A 19,660-nucleotide genomic window follows, 5' to 3' on the forward strand; every position below is an offset into this window, starting at 1 on the left:
TAACATACTTGGCTAACTTGAGGCTGACATAACAATACTCATCCAGCTAAGAGCACACTGCCATTTCAGGAAAAGGAGAGAAGAAAGGAGTTTTGGCTGGACAATTGAGAAGAGGTCAAGGGACAATAGTGGACAAGAAATTGAACCTGGCAGTGTATACCAGGGAACTTTTAAAAATAAATAAAGTTAAAATAAAAAATATATTAAAATAAATATAGCTTTAAACTGGATTGATAAAGAAAAGAACCAAGTAAAGTATTGATATGTTCAGTTTCCAGCAGTGCCCTTGTAAGCATAAAAAATAGTTACTCAGACACAAGACAAGACATAATTTTAGAGATCGCACATACTGTAGTAGTAATGAAGAGGAGAAGTGTTTAAATCAAGTTTATTTGGATTCCTGCGCACTTTGAGGTGGAAGGAAATGAACTGGCTGATAAATAAGCAAAAGGAGCAACAAGGAAAAGAGCTGTAGATATGGCAGTAAATTATAGCAAGGCTGAGATCAAAAGTATAATCAAATCAGGATTGAAAAAAAGATGGCAGGAAGAATGGGACAGAGGAAATAAGGGCAAATACGTTCAGAGTATTCAAAAGAAAGTAGGTGAAATGAAAACAACCACCAGAGATACAAAGGAAGAGGATGTGCTCCACACTCCAGTCCAGAAGGTGGCGGTAATGAACCTTTAAGCTGGTTTGCCAACCGCCAAATAACACAAGAAGAAGAAGAAGAAGAAGAAGAAGAAGCAGCAGCAGAAGCAGCGGCAGCGACTAACCAACCAACTTTGGGCTACCATGCTTTTGTTCACTAAAGTTCCTTGTATTTCTTCACGTATGTGTCAACGTGCAAATACACAGCTCAACGTATTGACAACGCAGAGAATCGGGAGCTCCTGTAACCAGGTAGTGACGTCTTCTGACCTCCGAGTTCCACCACCCTGTCTGTGTCATCGCGAGCGAGTGAGAGCAGTAGAGCGTGTGAAGTCGGAAAGACCTGAGCGACACTCTTGCAGCTTTATAATGTATAAGTGTCAGTCACTATGTGGTAATTAGTATTGACTTTGTGGCGGCGGCTACAAACAAAGAAGCAATAAAATATGCGATATATGTGGCCCAGGACGCATTTTGAGTTTCCTCAAATAGGTAAATCTTTCTACACATCGCAACTGCATGAGATCCTTTCATAATCTCCTGATTTGTCTCTCTACCTCTCTTGCTCGATCGTGCCGACACACACTCACACACACTCACAGTGACATCGGACATACATGTGTACTCAGACTGGGTAAAAATAACATAAGGTGGTTTTCATGAACATAAATTATGTACGTGTTGGTTTGTATAGAGTGGGGAGGTGAGATCTGATCACGAGACACATTGTTGATCTATAAATAAATAATAAAGGAAACAATCATCCCACATGGAGCAAACTACAGTATTATGCAATAGAGAGTAGCTCAAATCGTATTTTTCTGAACACAACTTAAGCCCGATGCAGTTAGTAAACTGCACTGAGTTTGTGTTAACTCGGTCTCGGTTATTGCCAGGGACAGGACCTTTTATATACAGTCTATTGACAGGACCTGTAAATATGATGATGCAACCCGCACCCAAGCCAAAACCAGAATGCGGACAGCCAGTGCATCATGTCCCAAAACTACCCCTGCGTCACTCGACAAGTACGACATGGAAAGATATCATGATACAGGACAGTCTTCTCCTTCCACAAATTGAAAATACAGTAATACCACAGTATAATACCATCACCCAAGTGAAAAATACGGTGATCATTTTTAGGTCATATTGCACACCTCTACCTGAAACTTGGTACTGGATGTCTGAGCTCACACAGTTTCTCGTCTGCCTGCTTGTGTTGAAAGTTATGAGCTGCATTTGTCGCAACAAACCTCGCATATTCCTCTGCTCCATGTTTACAAGTCTCTGTTGCACTTTTTCCAAGTAGTCATGATAGAGAATCTGCAGATAGAGATCTGCATGGATTCGCAGATTGTGGGCCTCCTGGTTTGGGACATAAACGAGTATGTCATCTTAAAATGTTCACTACCCTCTCTGTGCCAGGCATTGTTGCAATCTCGTGTTTATATTGTTCTCTCGTTGATGAAACCTAAACATGATTCTCTTGTACCAGCGTGTAGAAATGTTGAGATTCCTCTCCATTCTGGTGGAAGTTCCAGTTGGTGGAAGCCCCACTTCAGGTCCAGTTTGCTCAAAATGTGTGATCTGTTAATCCCTTGTAAAAGCATGTCCACTGTAGGAATTGGATATCTCCATCTGATGATGGCTGCATTTGCCCAGGCACATCCTGATATCATCTGCTGCTTTTGTTGCAACTACCATGGGGTTCACCATTCTTTCTTTAATGACAGTTTCTCGTAGCTGTATTCTTTTTTACTTTAATGATTCCCTTGAGTGGAATGGCATACGTCTCCAGGTTTGTGCAACAGGTATTACTCTCATCGATATTCGGAATTATTTGGTGGTGTTAAGCTTGCCAACTACTTGAAACAGCTTGGGATATTGTTATTGTATCTCTGATTTGACATCTGTCTCTGCGTTTGCACCCACTCTCACACCTAGCTCAACACATGTTTTCTTACTGAGCCGTGGCTCTTTGTGTCCTTGTATTATTGTTAAATCTAACCATGTGCAACTTTTCCGAACCCTTCTCTTTCTTCTGAACACACCCTTTTCTGAAATGGGCATTGTAGAAGAGTAGGGGCACAGGTGTTGTGTGGAGAAAGCACATTTATTATTTTTAAACATTTGCCATGTGTTCATATCCACTACATTACAATATGCACCTGAGTCAATTAGCATGAGTAGATCTACTACACCTACATTAAATGTAACCCTATCTGTTTTGGAGCCAGCTTTAATCACAAATGCATAATCTCTCTTGAAACCCCTGAATCAACACATTTTACAGTTTCTCGTGGTACCGTACGAGCAGACACACACACACACACACACACACACACACACACACACACACACACACACACACACACACACACACACACACACACACAAACATGGTCCTGCGGACTGAAGAGAAATTCTTCCAGCAGATTGTGATGCAATGTAGTGTTTAACTTAATTGTTGCAGAAGAAGCAACGTCACATTTACCCAGGAACATGGATGTGAGTTCAACGGGTTATAGTGGAGATCAGCTCTGCATGTCAAATATTTAAAAGTGTGTGTTGAAGTAAATGGGATGTATTTTCTATTTTTCCGTGGCATCGAGAATCGTGAACAATTCGTTGTATCATTATCGACTACAGAATTTGGGTATTGTGACATCCCCATGTCCTTTTATGTTCTAGGTGAGGAGGCTTTTATACCTCCCGAAAATTGGTCCACTTACCAAACATGTGCTGCCAGGCCGCGCTCCTTTCTGCCCCCCTCTGAATAAAGTAAGTCCTGCTTCCATACTAGGTTTAAAGAGGTTGAAAGTTTTAGTTTTCACTTGCTTAACTTCTTTTATACTCTTTTTATTTAAATTTTTTTCAGGAGCTTTTTGTAGATTGCTCCACAATTTCTAATACAAGCTGGAACGTCACACGGTTCACACCCTTTCATTGCTGCTGTTTTAGATGAAAAGCTCAGTAAAAAATATAATAATGTGAACAGTAGGTGCATTTCACAGAGAAACAAAGAAAACAAAGAAATCTGCAGTGCTTTTCGACTACTAAGCAGGGCTTTTCCTGCACAGAGAATTGAAAGACGACAGACTCCGTAAAACTTTGTTCAACCTCCCGACAAATTCTACTACAGTGGAAACCCCCCTCTTTGTCTGATGGCTCAGTACCACCACAGCCTAATTTTCGGCCAGGAAAAACCTTGCTAACCTGTGAGTCTTTTTTGTACTTGTACACTTTGTTTGGTGTTTGACCCCAGGTTTTTTGTGTCAGTGGGTTGAGAGCAGAGTTGATGGTCATAGATGGAGGAAAAGCGTCCATCTGACACTACCACGGCTGGAGAAATCGGCCCCTGTGCAGATTAGGTAACTCCCTGTTCCCTTCCTCGCTAAACATCATTGCTGGTATTGAATGGTTAATAAACATGTTACTTTGTGTCGATTTTTCCTAAAGTGAGCTTTCAGAAGCAGCATATGAGAAACTGGCAGAGGAGACTTTGGGAGCTCTGACTGATTACTTTGAAGACCTGACGGAAGAAGCTTTCACTGGAGCTGATTATGATGTTGTCTTCTCTGTAAGTCTCTGTTTCTTCACTTTCACTGTGGAACAGCTAGCTGTAACATTTATAATATATTATAACTGAAGCAGGTTTTGTCAATCTGCGAAGTAGTTCATTAAAGACTTTTAAAGACCTCTATTTTCAGAGAAATTTCACACAAAATCCTAAATTGTGGACTTCATGTTGGATTAAAGTCACAAACCCAGGAGACTTTTTTGAAGTCTTGGGCTGATATTTCTGCCTACCAAATTTCATAAATCTAGGTGAAATGCACTGTGAGAGCTACTTAATTTTCAAATTTGTAGGGGGTACTAAAAAGACATCATGCCATACCTTGGTCAAAACACTCCATCAGATTACCTACTTAGGCATGCTAGACCCCTCAAAAATGTCTCTTATTTCATGGTGAATAATATCAGCATGGCAAGGAATAGACATTTACTGTTTCCAGTTGTGGGCGTTATTACAAAAGCTGCTTTCAGACATGCACTCGCATGTCTCTGGAGTTTCTCCGGAGGAGGTGTATGTGTGAACACAAATGTCCAAGTAAGGGCCTTTGGAGTTTCTGCAATCTTTCTCTGCCTGGCTCCCTGGTATATAATCTGCATCTATGGTTATGGCGTTTCTAACACCCAACCGACGCCACATTGGAAGAAGTAAATATCTCAGGATGAAAAATAGAGCCATACATGTAGAAGGCACTGACAAAGATGTCTAGTTGGAAAGATCACCAGATTTGTGAGCTTTTGGCGACAAGGACCAACGCCAAAATTCTTAGCAGGTAGCAAAGACAGCAAGAGACTGGGTAATTTACAACCAGATAGCTGCTGTTTACGTGACCACGACCACATACGAGGCAAGGTTTTGATTAATGCCAAGCTAAAGGTATTGAAGAAACCGTACCACCAGGTCGTGGACCACAATGGCCAGAGTGGCAATGATTGACAAACCTGGTGCTACTTTGAACAGTGCAATGACATCTGGGGCTCTAGCCACTTAACAAATCCTGTGGCTTTGGTTGGCAGCCTTGCGACAGCTCCAATGTTTAGCTCTGAGACACTCACTGCTAGCCGCCCTGAGATGCCATCGAAGTTGCTGAACATAACACAGAGTAGCGACAGTGAGGACAACTTTTTATGTACAGGTGAGTTTGAGTTTATTTATTGCTTTAATTTTTCTGTATATATCATACAGAGTTCAACAAATGTGATATACAATGGCTAACAATAGCTGGTTCGGAGGCTGAGAGAAGAGTGCGAATCCATGATGACATCATACGGAGAGGAAGTATGAAACGCAACGTTTCGATGACATATTTCTTAGAATGGACTGAGTGAAAAAGTCTGGAGTGACTGTTTTCATACTTTGAGGGTACCTACTGACCCCTTCAAGTAATTACAGATAGTAAAAGCCCAGAAAATGTATTTTACACAATATGGGCCCTTTTAAGGAGCTGTTCAAGGAAATGGATATTTGATCCTATGATTATTACCATTACATCCAGGACATGGTCAAACCTTACACCCCAGCCTGTCCACTCCACTCCGCATCTGCCAATCGGCTTGCTGCTCCCTCACTGCTAGCTAACCACTCAACAAAATCACGACTCTTTGCTGTCCTGGCTCCTAAGTGGTGGAACGAACTCCCCAATGACATCAGGACAAATTGGATAAAAAACAAAAACACTATATTTAGTAGTACTTAAAGTATATGGCACTTACATATAGCACTTTTTAGTTTGGCTTTCTTGAAGAAAATTGTACCTACTTGATTCTTGTTCTTATGGGTTTGTACCCTCATGGTTGAATGCACTTATTGTAAGTCGCTTTGAACAAAAGTGTCAGCTAAATGAAATGAAATGTAATGTGTTTACGTCGGAACTGAAAACTGCGTCACCGGTCTGGAAGTTTTCTCACTTTCTGAGAGTGACTGTAATTTTCATCAAATGTGCAAAGGTTCCGAGAGGGGGGAAAACATTTGCAAATTTAAGTCACCTTAGAGTCTGTCATGGACGACGATGTATGGCAAGAATACGAGGCGCTTGCAGCCAGCGTTAGTGAGGAAAACAAAAAGGCCAAAGCGAGTGTCAGTGCAGCAGTGCCTATCCAGCAGGTATTTGAGAACTGCAGGAAGTTTGCTAGTTACAGTCCACAGGCTAAAACAATTAATGACAGAATCACGGAATTATTCGCTCTTGACTCTTGATCAGCTGTTTTCCGTGGTAGAACACAAGGATTTTGCCGGCTGATGGCACATTTCGAGCCCCGCTACACTTCGTCAAGTCGCTACTATTTTTCAGATGTGTTTTACCACGGACATATGGACCTCAGACATCAGTCCAGTGAGTATGCGTAGTTTGACGGCACAGTGGCTGGATGATGATTTCAATATGAAACGGACATTGTTGCATGCACTCGCATACAGCAGCCTGTTGGTTCTATACAAGCCTTCATTTTTTTTATGAAAGATGCACTTTATATTTGTTTCAACTCATTTTGTTTAATAATTGAAATTTCTGTTCAGATATAGTTATTATATTTAATATATTTTGAATTTTTATGAAAAACATTTGATGAGATTTAAGTTACATGAAGCCAAAGTATAGAGAAACCTTACTTACACTCATGCACTAAAAGTACATAAGCTATCCTCAACCTTTTTCCTTTTCTATATCATTTGTGCCTAGTGGTGTACACACCACTAGCCATTACATACTACTATTCTGTATACTTATTATTATTCTGTCCGCTTCCATTAAAAATGTCGTCCCGCTAGTCCTCCCGCAATTTTTGTCGCACGTACACAAGTAGTCATAAAAAAACATGAAGAAATACATCGAATGGTGTGCTGTGACTTTTGTCAAACGGTTTGCTGAAAAATCGCGAAAAACCACCCAAAACCGACAAATGGGGGTAAAGGTCTCTCGCCCAAAAGGCAGTGGAGCAGGACTGAAGATTCAGCTTGTGTGCTTAAACTGCACAAATGGAGGTTGTCATATATGATTTTTAGATCAAAACGTAGGAAAACGTGTTAGCTTCGCAGAAATGTCACTATGAAATCAATCAGAGCTAAACCTTTGGCTGTATCCATTTTTTAACTTTAGTTTTCAGAGCCCCTTTCCATTGGGTCAAATGGTAATTTTAAGAAGAAATTTCTGGAAGGAGACAAAACTTTTGTTTTGTTTTTACTGCTGCTAAATAGAAACACACAGAGTCCTCGCTCTATCTCTCTCTCTGTCTCTCTCTCTCTGTCTGTCTGTGATACACACACAAAGAGCAGTAGGGAGGTCAGAGCGGAATTTAAAACTACCACTTTTCATAGCTATGTATCAAGACTTTTATTTTGCTTTTTACTGCTACTAAATAGGAGAAATCTTCCTCCACCTAAAGTTGTTTTCTCATGTACATCACAAAAAAACTAAACTAACACTCAGAACTGAGTCAGAACAGTTTTTGTTGTGTTAACAATGGACTATTAATTCATACATATTTGCTTACTATATTTTGCAATTTTACCCTTTGGTGTGCATAAACTACAGGCTATGAACTTCTTTTTAAGAAACAAGAAATTATTATCGGTATCAGACATGTGATGCATGTAATTATTGGTTATCGTATCGGCAGGGAAAATCCATATCGTGCATCCCTAGTTTCTGTTGATCGAAAGAAGACAGGCACTTAAAGGGATAGTAAAAATGAAAATTCACTCTATCTACTCACCACTATGCCGATGGAGGGGTGGGTGAAGTGTTTGAGTTCACAAAACACTTCTGGAGTTTCAGGGGTAAACATCGTTGCAGCCAAATACAATACAATTGAAGTAAATTGTGACCTCTTCTTTAGATGTAATAAAACAACAGAAAAAACATAATATGCCTCCATACTGCTCCTGTGGTGTCATCCAAGTGTCCGCAAGCCCGGACATTCCTATTCGACATCAAACGGCATCATTTACCCAGTGTTTTTAGCCTAAGTGCGTGTTTGTGTGGCTACAGTGCACCCGGAAAGTATTCACAGCGCTTCACTATTTCCACATTTTGTTATGTTATAGCCTTATTCCAAAATGGATAAAATTCATTTTTTCCTCAAAATTCTACACACAATACCCCATAATGATAATGTGAAAAAGTTTTTTTTGAAGTTTTTGCAAATTTATTAAAAATAAAAAATCACATGTACATAAATATTCACAGCCTTTGCCATGACACTAAAAATTTAGCTCAGGTGCATCCTGTATCCACTGATCATTCTTGAGATGTTTCGACAACTTGATTAGAGTCCACCTGTGGTAAATTCAGTTGATTGGACAGGATTTGGGAAGGCACACACCTGTCCTTATAAGGTCCCACAGTTGTCAGAGCACAAACCAAGCCATGAAGTCCAAGGAATGGTCTGTAGACCTCCGAAGAAGTTTGGAACCATTACATTACATTTCATTTAGCTGACGCTTTTATCCAAAGCGACTTACAATAAGTGCATTTAACCATGAGGGTACAAACCCAGAACAACAATAATCAAGAAAGTACTATTTCTTCAAGAAAGCCAAACTACAAAGTGCTATAAGTAATTGCCATTTAAGTGCTACTAAATTGTTAGGTTCAACTTTTATTCAAGGTATAGTTGGAACAGGTGTGTTTTTAGTTTGCGGCGGAAGATGTATAGACTCTCTGCTGTCCTGATGTCATTGGGGAGCTCATTCCACCATTTAGGAGCCAGGACAGCAAATAGTCGTGATTTTGTTGAGTGTTTAGCCGATTGGCAGATGCAGAGCGGAGTGAACGGGCTGGGGTGTAACGTTTGACCATGTCCTGGATGTAGACTGGACCTGATCCGTTCGCAGCACGGTACACAAGTACTAATGTTTTGAAATGGATACGGGCAGCCACTGGTAACCAGTGAAGGGAGAGGAGGAGCGGAGTAGTGTGAGTGAATTTAGGTAGGTTAAAGACCAGTCGAGCTGCTGCATTCTGGATGAGCTGCAGAGGTCGGATGGCGCTAGCAGGTAGACCTGCCAGGAGGGAGTTACAATAGTCTAGGCGTGAGATGACCAGGGCCTGGACCAGAACCTGCGCAGCCTTCTGAGTGAGGGGGGGACGTATTCTCCTGATGTTGTGTGTCATGTATCTACAGGGGCAGGTTGTTGCAGTAATGTTGGCAGTAAGGGAGAGTTGACTGTCGAGTGTCACACCCAGGTTCCTAGCAGTCTAGGTGGGGGCTAACATGGAGTTGTCAAAGGTAATAGTCAGGTCGTGGGTGGGAGAGCCTTTCCCTGGAAGTAAAAGTAGTTCAGTCTTGTCAAGGTTCATTTTCAGGTGGTGTGCAGACATCCACTGAGAGATGTCAGTCAGACAGGCAGAGATTCGTGCTGCTACCTGTGTTTCAGATTGGGGAAAAGAGAGGATTAGTTGGGTGTCATCAGCATAGCTATGGTAGGAAAAGCCATGTGAGTGAATGACAGAGCCGAGAGAGTTGGTGTACAGAGAGAAGAGGAGGGGACCCAGGACGGAACCTTGAGGGACCCCAGTAGTGAGAGGACAAGGTTCAGACACAGATCCTCTCCAAGTTACCCAGTAAGTGGGGTCGTTGAGGTAGGATGAGAGCAGGGAGAGAGCAGAGCCTGAGACACCCAGGTCCTGAAGGGAGGAAATAAGGATCTGGTGGTTCACTGTGTCAAAAGCAGCAGAAAGATCTAGAAGAATAAGGACAGAGGAGAGAGAAGCTACTCTAGCAGTGTGAAGTTGCTCAGAGACAGCAAGGAGGGCAGTCTCAGTTGAGTGGCCTGCCTTGAAACCAGACTGGTGAGGGTCAAGAAGGTCATTATGGTGGAGATAGGAGGAGAGTTGGTTAAAGATAACTCGCTCGAGAGTTTTGGGAAGAAAGGGAAGAAGAGAGACAGGTCTGTAGGTGGGTTTCTTCAGGAGAGGGTTTACTCTTGCCTCCTTCAGAGAGTTAGGGAAACAGCCAGTTGACAGGGAAGTGTTGATAAGATGGGTGAGAAAACCACCAGGACTCTTCCTAGAGCTATCCGCCCGGCCAAACTGAGCGATCGGGGGAGAAGGGCCTTAGTCAGGGAGGTGACCAAGAATCTGATGGTCACTCTTACAGATCTCCAGCGTTGCACTGTGACGAGAGGAGAACCTTCCAGAAGGACAACCATCTCTGCAGCACTCCACCAATCAGGCCTGTATGGTAGAGTGGCCAGACGGAAGCCACTCGTCAGTAAAAGGCACATGACAGCCCGCCTGGTGCTTGCCAAAAGACACCTGAAGGATTCTCAGACCATGAGAAACAAAATTCTCTGGTCTGATGAAACAAAGATTGAACTCTTTGGCCTGAATGCCAAGCGTCATGTCTGGAGGAAACCAGGCACCGCTCATCACCTGGCCAATACCATCCCTACAGTGAAGAATGGTGGTGGCAGCATCATGCTGTGGGGATGTTTTTCAGCGGCAGCAACTGGGAGACTAGTCAGAATCGAGGGAAAGATGAACGCAGCAATGTACAGAGACATCCTTGATGAAAACCTGCTCCAGAGCGCTCTGGACCTCAGACTGGGGCGAAGGTTCATCTTCCAACAGGACAATGACCCTAAGCATACAGCCAAGATAACAAAGGAGTGGCTTCGGGACAACTCTGTGAATGTCCTTGAGTGTCCCAGCCAGAGCCCAGACTTGAACCCGATTGAACATCTCTGGAGAGATCTGAAAATGGCTGTGCACCGACGCTCCCCATCCAACCTGATGGAGCTTGAGAGGTCCTGCAAAGAAGAATGGGAGAAACTGCCCAAAAATAGGTGTGCCAAGCTTGTAGCATCATACTCAAAAAGACTTGAGGCTGTAATTGCTGCCAAAGGTGCTTCAACAAAGTATTGAGCAAAGGCTGTGAATACTTATTCACATGTTATATTTTCGTTCTTTATTTTTAATAAATTAAACATTTTAAAGGGGACATAGCATGCAAATTCCACTTTATTAGTGCTTCTACACGTTAATGTGGGTATCTGGCATGTCTACCAACCCAAAAACTCTGGGAAAAAAACACTCGCGCGTTTTGTTATGGTTCCTCTAAGTCAGAAACGTCAGACTCGATTGAGCTTCCTGGGTTTTGTGTCGTAACAAGGCACTGGAAGTCTCCCTACATGGTCTTTCTCTCTCTGTCTGTCTGCTTGTGTGCTTGTAGTGGATGGGCAGAGGGAGACATTTAATTATGTGATTGGGAAAATTAAAACTCCAGGACAACAGAAGGGGAATACAAAGTATGGGATGCATATTTGATAATTTATATCATATAAAATATGTAATTTATATCGTTTAAAATCATGGGGGGAGAGGGGGAGGGGGGAGCTGGCTCATTAGCATTTAAAGGAACAGGCACTCAAAACAGGTCACTCTGTGGAGGGCTGTTTTATACAGGGTAAAAAGGGTGCTGTTTTAAATGATCCTTGTGGTATTTTGACCAAAGTATGTTACAGACATTTCATTAAGACCCCAAGGAACCATATCAACTTGTGGTAAAATGGGCATGCTATGTCCCCTTTAAACACATTTTTTCACTTTGTCATTATGGGGTATTGTGTGTAGAATTTTGAGGGAAAAAATGTATTGAATCCATTTTGGAACAAGGCTGTAACATAACAAAATGTTGAAAAAGTGAAGCGCTGTGAATACTTTCCGGATGCACTGTATGCCCGCTAGCATCACCACTTCTGGTTGCGGGCTTTTAGACCTAAAACTGACAGCGTTTCAAGTCGAATATGATTGTCGGGCATTGCAAACACTTGGATGACACCACACGAGCAGTACGGAGACATGTTGTATCTTTTTTCTGTTTTATTACGTCTGAAGAAGAGGTCACTTTTGCTGAAACGCTGTTTACCCCTGAGACTCGTAAAGTTTTTTTTGACTCAAACACTTCACCCACCCCTCCATCAGCATAGTGGTATATAATGAGGGAATTTAAATTTTTCGATGAATTATCCCTTTAACACTGACAGAGCATTATTTATATATAAATATATATATACTGTATATGCTCAGATAGGTCACCTAGAAATTTGATTGGACATGAGGTCAAGGAATTACTTGTTATTGAGAACATTGGGCCATTGTGAAATTATTCCCCCCAATTGACTCCAAATGGATTTTACCGGTTATGTTGGCTCATGCCAGAATTCGAGTTCATTCCAAGACATAGTTCATCTCAGAACACTGAGCTCGCTGCGGGATAAAGACACTTATGTAATCATGCTATATAATTCCTTCCTCAGGGTCTTGTAAGCCCCCCAAAACATCAGGTGACCACTTATTATTGATATGTCATGAATGTGAGTTGACAGCTGAACAACCAATCAAAAGTGAGGTCGAAAAACCCAGTTTGCTGGTGAATTTCCCTCACAGCCAAACACATTTCCAATCAATTATGGGCAATCATATTTTGGCATGCACTGTTTTCATATGTAAATGTTTGTATGTCAATTTAGCCAGTCACATGTCATCCCATCACTGCAAACATTTTATTTTACTTTAAGTCTCAGCTCTCTCACCCCAACAAAGAGGTATGTGAGGAAATGGTCTGAGGAGACCAGCATGACACTGAGGGACTGTTTTGAGACCATCGACTGGGAGGTGCTGAGTGAGCCACACGGGGAGGACATTGATAGTCTAACCCCCTGCTTAATGGACTACATAAACTTCTGCGTGGAGAACACTGTACTCACCCGGATGGTAAGGTGCTTCTCCAACAAAATAACCTGGGGGACCCCTGCACTAAAGGCCCTGCTGAACGAGAAGAAGCAGATTTTTAGACCAGGGGATAAAGCAGAACTGAAGAGAGTACAGAGGGAGCTAAGCAGAGACATTAGGAAGGGCAAGGATGGCCACAGGAGGTAGTTGGAGGAACGCCTCCGACAGAACAACACAAGAGAGGTGTGAAGAGGCCTGAAAACCATATCCGGCCACAGCACGAACAATGGGGGGTGCCCAGAATCTAGAGACAAGGAGTGGGCAAATGAGCTGGATTTGTTTTTCAGTTACTACTTGCAGTTGTGAGTGACAAACCTATAATATCCAAATTACATCTATGCTAATGCAGGTGAATCAATCACATTTGAAATTGAAAAGCTTGAATGCTCTGCATTATTTCGCGTTTGAATCAAAAGCACACAGCTGTAGACAACCCTGCCAGGATGCTTTGTCATTAGAGCAGCAGTGAAGTTCAGTAACATTGCTACTTGTGCGGGTTCAATTAAGTGCATCATGTGAATTCAAAGAGGGGGGGGGGGTGCGACATGAAATTATGAGAAAATACGGGATCATGCAAAAAAAGGATCCTAAGCATGCTAACGCTAGCGCGCTCGCAATCTTTTTTTTAAAGGTGATAATACATTGAATTAATATTAAACTAAGATATTACAATCATTATCGTAATTTTTAAATCCTTATTAATGGAGAAAATACTACATTTGTTGGTCTCTCTCCCAGCTTGCCAGTGATTTGCAAGGCATTCTGGGTACCCCTAGGTTTGAAGTTAGGGTTGGAAAAATCTCCGTTTCGAGGGCTATTTACTTCAGCCATCACTGCTCAGGAAAAATCTGGAAGGAGCTGGAGTGGACTGCCACCTGGCTGCATGGACCATCAACTACCTCACTAACAAACCACAGTATGTGAGGCTTTGTGACTGTGTCTGAGGTGGTAGTTTGCTGCACAGGAGCCCCACAGGGAACAGGGCTCTCTCCTTTGCTGCTCATTTTATACACATCGGACTTCAATAATAATAATAATGGCTTATACTTGTATAGCGCCTTTCACAGGACCCAAGGACACTGTTCATATGTCTGAGGACAAAACAGTAGAGAAAAGTAAAATGTAATACTTCAGACACAACAGGGACAGCTGTCATCTCCAGAAGTGCAGTACAGGGGAGTCATCATTGACTTTGTCAACTCGTGTGAATTAAATTGCCTTTAAATCAACAACACCCACCCAATTGGTCAACTTTATTCGGTGCCATTTGAATCTGCCAATCACAATTATTTCATTCGCCCTGTCAGAATTTCCTGATTTCTGAATTGCTGGATGGACATAGGGCTGTGTTTTAAACAAAATATTCTCTGATTAAATTGATCTTTATTTGAATGATCCGATATCGATTCATAAAAAGGACAGATCAATATTTTTATATAAACCTTTTCCCGTGCGTGACCACATTGTTAACATAAGACTTTGTAATCTTCTCTCCTGGAGCGAGCCGGACTGCTCACTCACACACTCAGGTCCCCAGGGGATAATAAGTTTCGTTTTTTGGTGCTGCCTTCAAGTGCTGTCGAAAAACCAAAACACTACATTGTACACAGTTTGACCATTTACTAAAGCAAAGGCTGTTGAACTATTAAACATATTTCCTTACTGGATCCCATCACCTAAATGAAAAGGCCTAACCCTATCCTGAGCCAAATGTTAAATATTTATTCAGAAGCAATTTTTGTTTAGAGAGTCAGTCTATATTTTATTGTTTTGGTTATGTGTGATTTATATATATTTTCTTATTTATTTAAAAACCTTTTTATGATAATGATTGTTATATCTTGGTTTAATATCATTTCAATGTATTATGGTCACTTTTTTCACAACAACCTTAAAAAAAATGATTGCTAGCGTTAGCATATTAGCATTAGCATGCTAACGATCTTTTTTTGCATGATAATCCAGTATTTCCGCATCGACTCCTGATGACGTGTTGGGTTTTCGCGACGACAACTGTTGATGTAACGGCTTCTTGAAGGGCTGTCCCAATTCGTAGGGGAAGATTTCAACCACTACCCCTTGTGACTCTGTTTCAAAGGGCAAGATAACCCTCAAAAACAAGGGGTGAAATGGGATTGGGCCTTAGTCTTGTTTCTTTATGTTTGTGATTGATTAAAGGTGTGTGTTCTGTCTTTGATCCATGTACAGAGTGGTGTTTTGACAGTGAAGTTAGGTGGGGACCATGGGACCTACGTCATCAACAAACAAACACCAAACAGACAGATCTGGCTTTCTTCCCCCACCAGGTAAGATATACATATCACACTATCTCAAAGCAGTTCTCAGTCACCTGCATCTGTGCCCTTGTAGTGGGGAGCTGTTGCATTACTATTTACTTGATTCTAACAATGATTTTAGCTGTAACCACAATGTAAATGTCACCTGCAGCAAACCAGAATGAAATATTAAACATTGATCTGATCTATAATACTAATACTAAATTGCAGTCAAGTCACACTTCATGAAACTCGATCCAGTTGAACTTCATCATCACCTTCATCACAGCAGAGGATTTCTCTTACAATTTGTTCACACTTTTAAATTGGATTCACACATTTTACAAAATAAAACAGTTAACACATATCTCATACATAGAGCCAAAGCTCTATTGATTTAACTTTGCTGAAAAAAATTAAAACATCTAAGTTACATATTGTATAAAGCATGATTCCTTTAGTATGAATCTCTAATGCACCTGTGTGAATCTCCTTTTTCAGTTATCAGTCTTGTTCCACCCATTCAAAGCGTCACCTCTATGTTGAGACAAGACAGTTCATGGACCTAAACACCTGTAGACAGGAATCAAATGAATGAAACTCGATCGGAAATATCTAATATTTAGTGTCTTTCAACAGAACATCCATAACAGTGTAAAAAGTGCGAGTGCAGCAGGGTTACATCTCTAATAATATCATCTCAGGAATAAAAAATACAGTTCATGCTGTGATATATCTGTGCCTTTTTTTGCACAAACAATAAAAAATCACAGGTCCAAATGACAGTAAGTCTGACTGATAGCTGTATTTTGTAGTTTAAAATAACTTACTTGCCTGTCTTATGTACAGTTTGCTTACTTGCCATGCGTACAGTTCAGGGGGAAACGTCTCAGTTTTTAACTAAATCAAACACTTCATTTGTCATAAATTGCTGTAAATATTACAATAAGGGAGGAAAATGTCAAACGATAAAATAAAGTTATTTTGTTAAGATAATGCCACCAATCCCAGAGAAAAAATTCAAAAACTGATTGGGATGATATTGATCTGATATTGAAGTTTCTGTTGGCAAAATAGTGAGACGCACAGTTAAAAAAGTCTGGTTGAAGTTGTTAAACACAGTATAATTTCACGGATAATAATGTATATGTTTCATAGGGAATGTGATCGAGGGAGATCAGCGAATTGTGCCGATCTCTAAATACCCTCTCCTGTAAAGCAGTAATGGATGCATTACATTGTCGGTGATGCGATGAATGCCTTGAGGGAATCCCTTGGCATTTGTTCAAGTATGTTCACTTGAACTGTTGTGATGGCCTTGGAGAAATAACTAGTTTGATTTTGGTAGCCAAAGGTCCCAGTGGCCTCACAAAGTATGTTGTTTTTCTTGTACGTGACATCTTAAGATCAGCTTGAGGGAATGTCTCCAGATTTGGAACGAACATTCACTTGGACTAAAAGATGAACTGATCATGATGGTCGAAGGTCAGAAGGTCAAGGTCACTGTGACCTCTCAAAACATATTGCCTTTTGAATGTGATATTTCAAGAACACCTTGAGGGAATGTTTTGATCAGTTGTCACTTGGACTGAAAGATTAACTGATTAGATTCCATTGGTCAAATGTAAAAGTAATGGTGACCTTATTTGAATCTGGAAAACAAATGTATGTAGAAATTTCACGGGTTAGCAGAGAGATACAACTGCAGTGCAGTATTTCTAGTTTGTACTTGTGACCTGATTTGTAGAATAAAATCAACCCAGATACACACTCACATGAGTATTAAGGATATTAATGTTTAAAAACTAAATCTGTTAATTTCAATGAAATAACCAAAATTAGTTCACTGGATGGTGTAGAGATTAGATGGTGGCAGAGTAGAGATCAGATCAGCTATTGATGATTAAAGACACAAATGCTTTATTTCCCCTGTTGATATTATGAAACATTTCATCCTTATCAGAGGATTGTAACCGTCTGTGCACACTTTCCATCTGCCACTCCTGAGGTGGACTGAGCAGTATGTCCAAGCCCTACATTTCCATTTTCCTTGTATCCACTGCTGCTGTATGTTGTAGCTGGTCAGTGCATGTCTGTCTATGGGACTACCAAAGCTTGTATATAGGAGCTCTTTACTCAAAAGTTGCCTATTTACTGTGCACTACATACATCTTGTATGTCACAAATCACAAATCATCAACAAAGCCAAACAAAATATAACTGAGAACTACCAAGCCTCATTGAAATAGATTTTTGAGATGGTTAGAGATAGACGTTTTTTTTTTCTTGCAAAATCTAATGTCAACATGTCAGTAAATTTCTTTCATTCTCTTGTGTTTGCAGTGGACCAAAGCGCTATGACTGGACAGGTGAACACTGGGTGTACATTCGCGATGGTATTAGGCTCCACCAACTACTTTCCAAAGAGTTTTCCATCATCTTCAGAAAAAATATGGACCTCTCTGACCTGCTTTATTCCTGAGAATATGTGATTATCTCAGGCATGAGAACTGTAACTCTCAGAACTGTTCCATCAAAGACCCATAGTGTCATTCCTCTACCAGAGGCCTTGTAGTTTGAGGGTTTTATGATTCTGTGCAGTATCTGTTCAATGTATATACATATTTATCTAATATACAATATATACACTATATCTAATGACTAACTAATTATGGCATAAAAAGTATGCTGTCATTAGATACAAGTGCTTAGGATATAGTTGTATGTAATGACGTGTCAGTCTGTCAGCTGCTCTGGTGTTTTCTATATGTTTTATGTTCTCTAATAATGTTATAAAAATGTCATACTAATGACAAATTTGTAGAACTCACCCATATTTTGTTTTCTTATAAACTTCTCTTTGTCCTCATTATCCCACAATGTCAACATCTCACTTGCTCTGGACTTAACCTTGTCCAAACCAATGCATTCTCATGTTTTACAGAGTTGGCATTTTTTCTTTTGAACCAGTCCATGTTGTTGCTGATTTCAATAATTATTTTGCAAGTGAATCATGTACAGTACTAAACATAAATGTTACCATTTGATGCATTGTCCTGACTGAAAGGTTGACTGTCATCTGCAGTCCCTTGGCAGATCACCAGAGCATGTTAATATGGAGATAACAGATCAATACCTGTCAGCAACTATTGTCCAATCAGATCGCTGCAAAACCATTATATAGGATTCAGACAAAGACAAACGTGTACAGTATAGTAAAGTATCAAATAAAGAATAATAGGTATCGTAATAGTTGAGTGGACTGATTTTTCGTTCCAGATTATAATAATAATAATAATAACAATAACTAGACCTACAAGCAGGTATAAATGGGCCCTCACACTGTGGCGGCAGTCAGGGAACGACAGGACCGCTCTGAGTCCGCCACATCCCAGTCAACAGGCACACTAATAGGCACTCCCTTCGGACTCGATGGGTCCCTGTGTCCATAAGATGACTCTGGATAATGCTTGTTGATTATTTCTCACGATTCAGCTAAAAGGTCTGGAGTTGGCTGTGAAAATTTCAAGTAAATCCAATGACGTTTGAATAAGAATAACTACTTCCTGTTTACAGTTGGTGGCACTGTTGAGCCATTTTGCAACACCTGCCAAATATTGTCCTTGAGATGTGTTTATGTAGTGACTCATCGTACAATTTCTAAAATTGTACATTACATTTAAAATTGCAGACTTCCTGTTGGGTTTAGGGTGTGGATCCAGGAGGCTTTTTTTGTGAGTCTTGACAAGATACATATACCTACCGATTTTCATGTCGCCTTGGCATTTTCCATGAGTTCTCATGCAAGTTTAGTCTCCCAAAAAATATGACTGTAAAAAATACACATCAACATTCTTTGTGTTGCCACAGCAACAGTGTTCAACAAAAACGAACAACATTCACAAGATGTCTTTATGACACAGAGATGTGAGGGGGTTGGTAGTGAAGCAGGAGCTTGAGTTTAGGACTACGCTTCTTATTGTGTACCACCACTGATTTTACGAGTGTAAATATGGCTGGATATTAACCTCAGTTGATAACAAAGTAGCAGAATCGGGAGAGATGAGAGCAGAATAAACACCAGCGAAACTGGAAATGATACAATACACTCATTACAGCATGTCAGCAGCACTTTAGAATCATTCCTTGTCTTAAGTGAGACCTCCTGAAAAAGTTCTTCAATATACTGTCCCTTTTTTATTGTTAACGTGCTGAATCTGGTGTTATTTACATCAAGTGTCTATAGGTGTGTGTTTTGAAGCAGCCTGGTATCATTTGTACTGAGCTCTGACTGAGTGGCACTGCTGAGGTGTTATGGAAGCCCAGGTTGCTTTGATAGCGGCCTTCAGCTCGTCTGCATTGTTGGGTCTGGTGTCTCTTATCTTCCTCTTGACAATACCCCATAGATTCTCCCCATAGATTCTC

General features: G+C 40.8%; 2 protein-coding genes across 3 annotated transcripts in view; both read left to right on the top strand.

The window, feature by feature from the left end:
• Positions 1–19,660, top strand: part of zfr (zinc finger RNA binding protein) — a 1,162,720-nt gene that overhangs the window by 249,036 nt on the left and 894,024 nt on the right. The gene's annotated exons all lie outside the window — the stretch shown is intronic.
• fxn (frataxin) lies at positions 704–18,485 on the top strand. Its single transcript, XM_035166584.1, has 6 exons — positions 704–903; positions 3,346–3,435; positions 3,934–4,025; positions 4,114–4,234; positions 15,168–15,265; positions 17,579–18,485. The coding sequence occupies exons 1-6, from the start codon at positions 796–798 to the stop codon at positions 17,715–17,717; spliced, it is 648 nt and encodes a 215-aa protein (XP_035022475.1). The 5' UTR covers positions 704–795; the 3' UTR covers positions 17,718–18,485.

This window comes from Hippoglossus stenolepis, chromosome 9, assembly GCF_022539355.2.
Source record: "Hippoglossus stenolepis isolate QCI-W04-F060 chromosome 9, HSTE1.2, whole genome shotgun sequence".
Lineage (NCBI taxonomy): Eukaryota > Metazoa > Chordata > Actinopteri > Pleuronectiformes > Pleuronectidae > Hippoglossus > Hippoglossus stenolepis.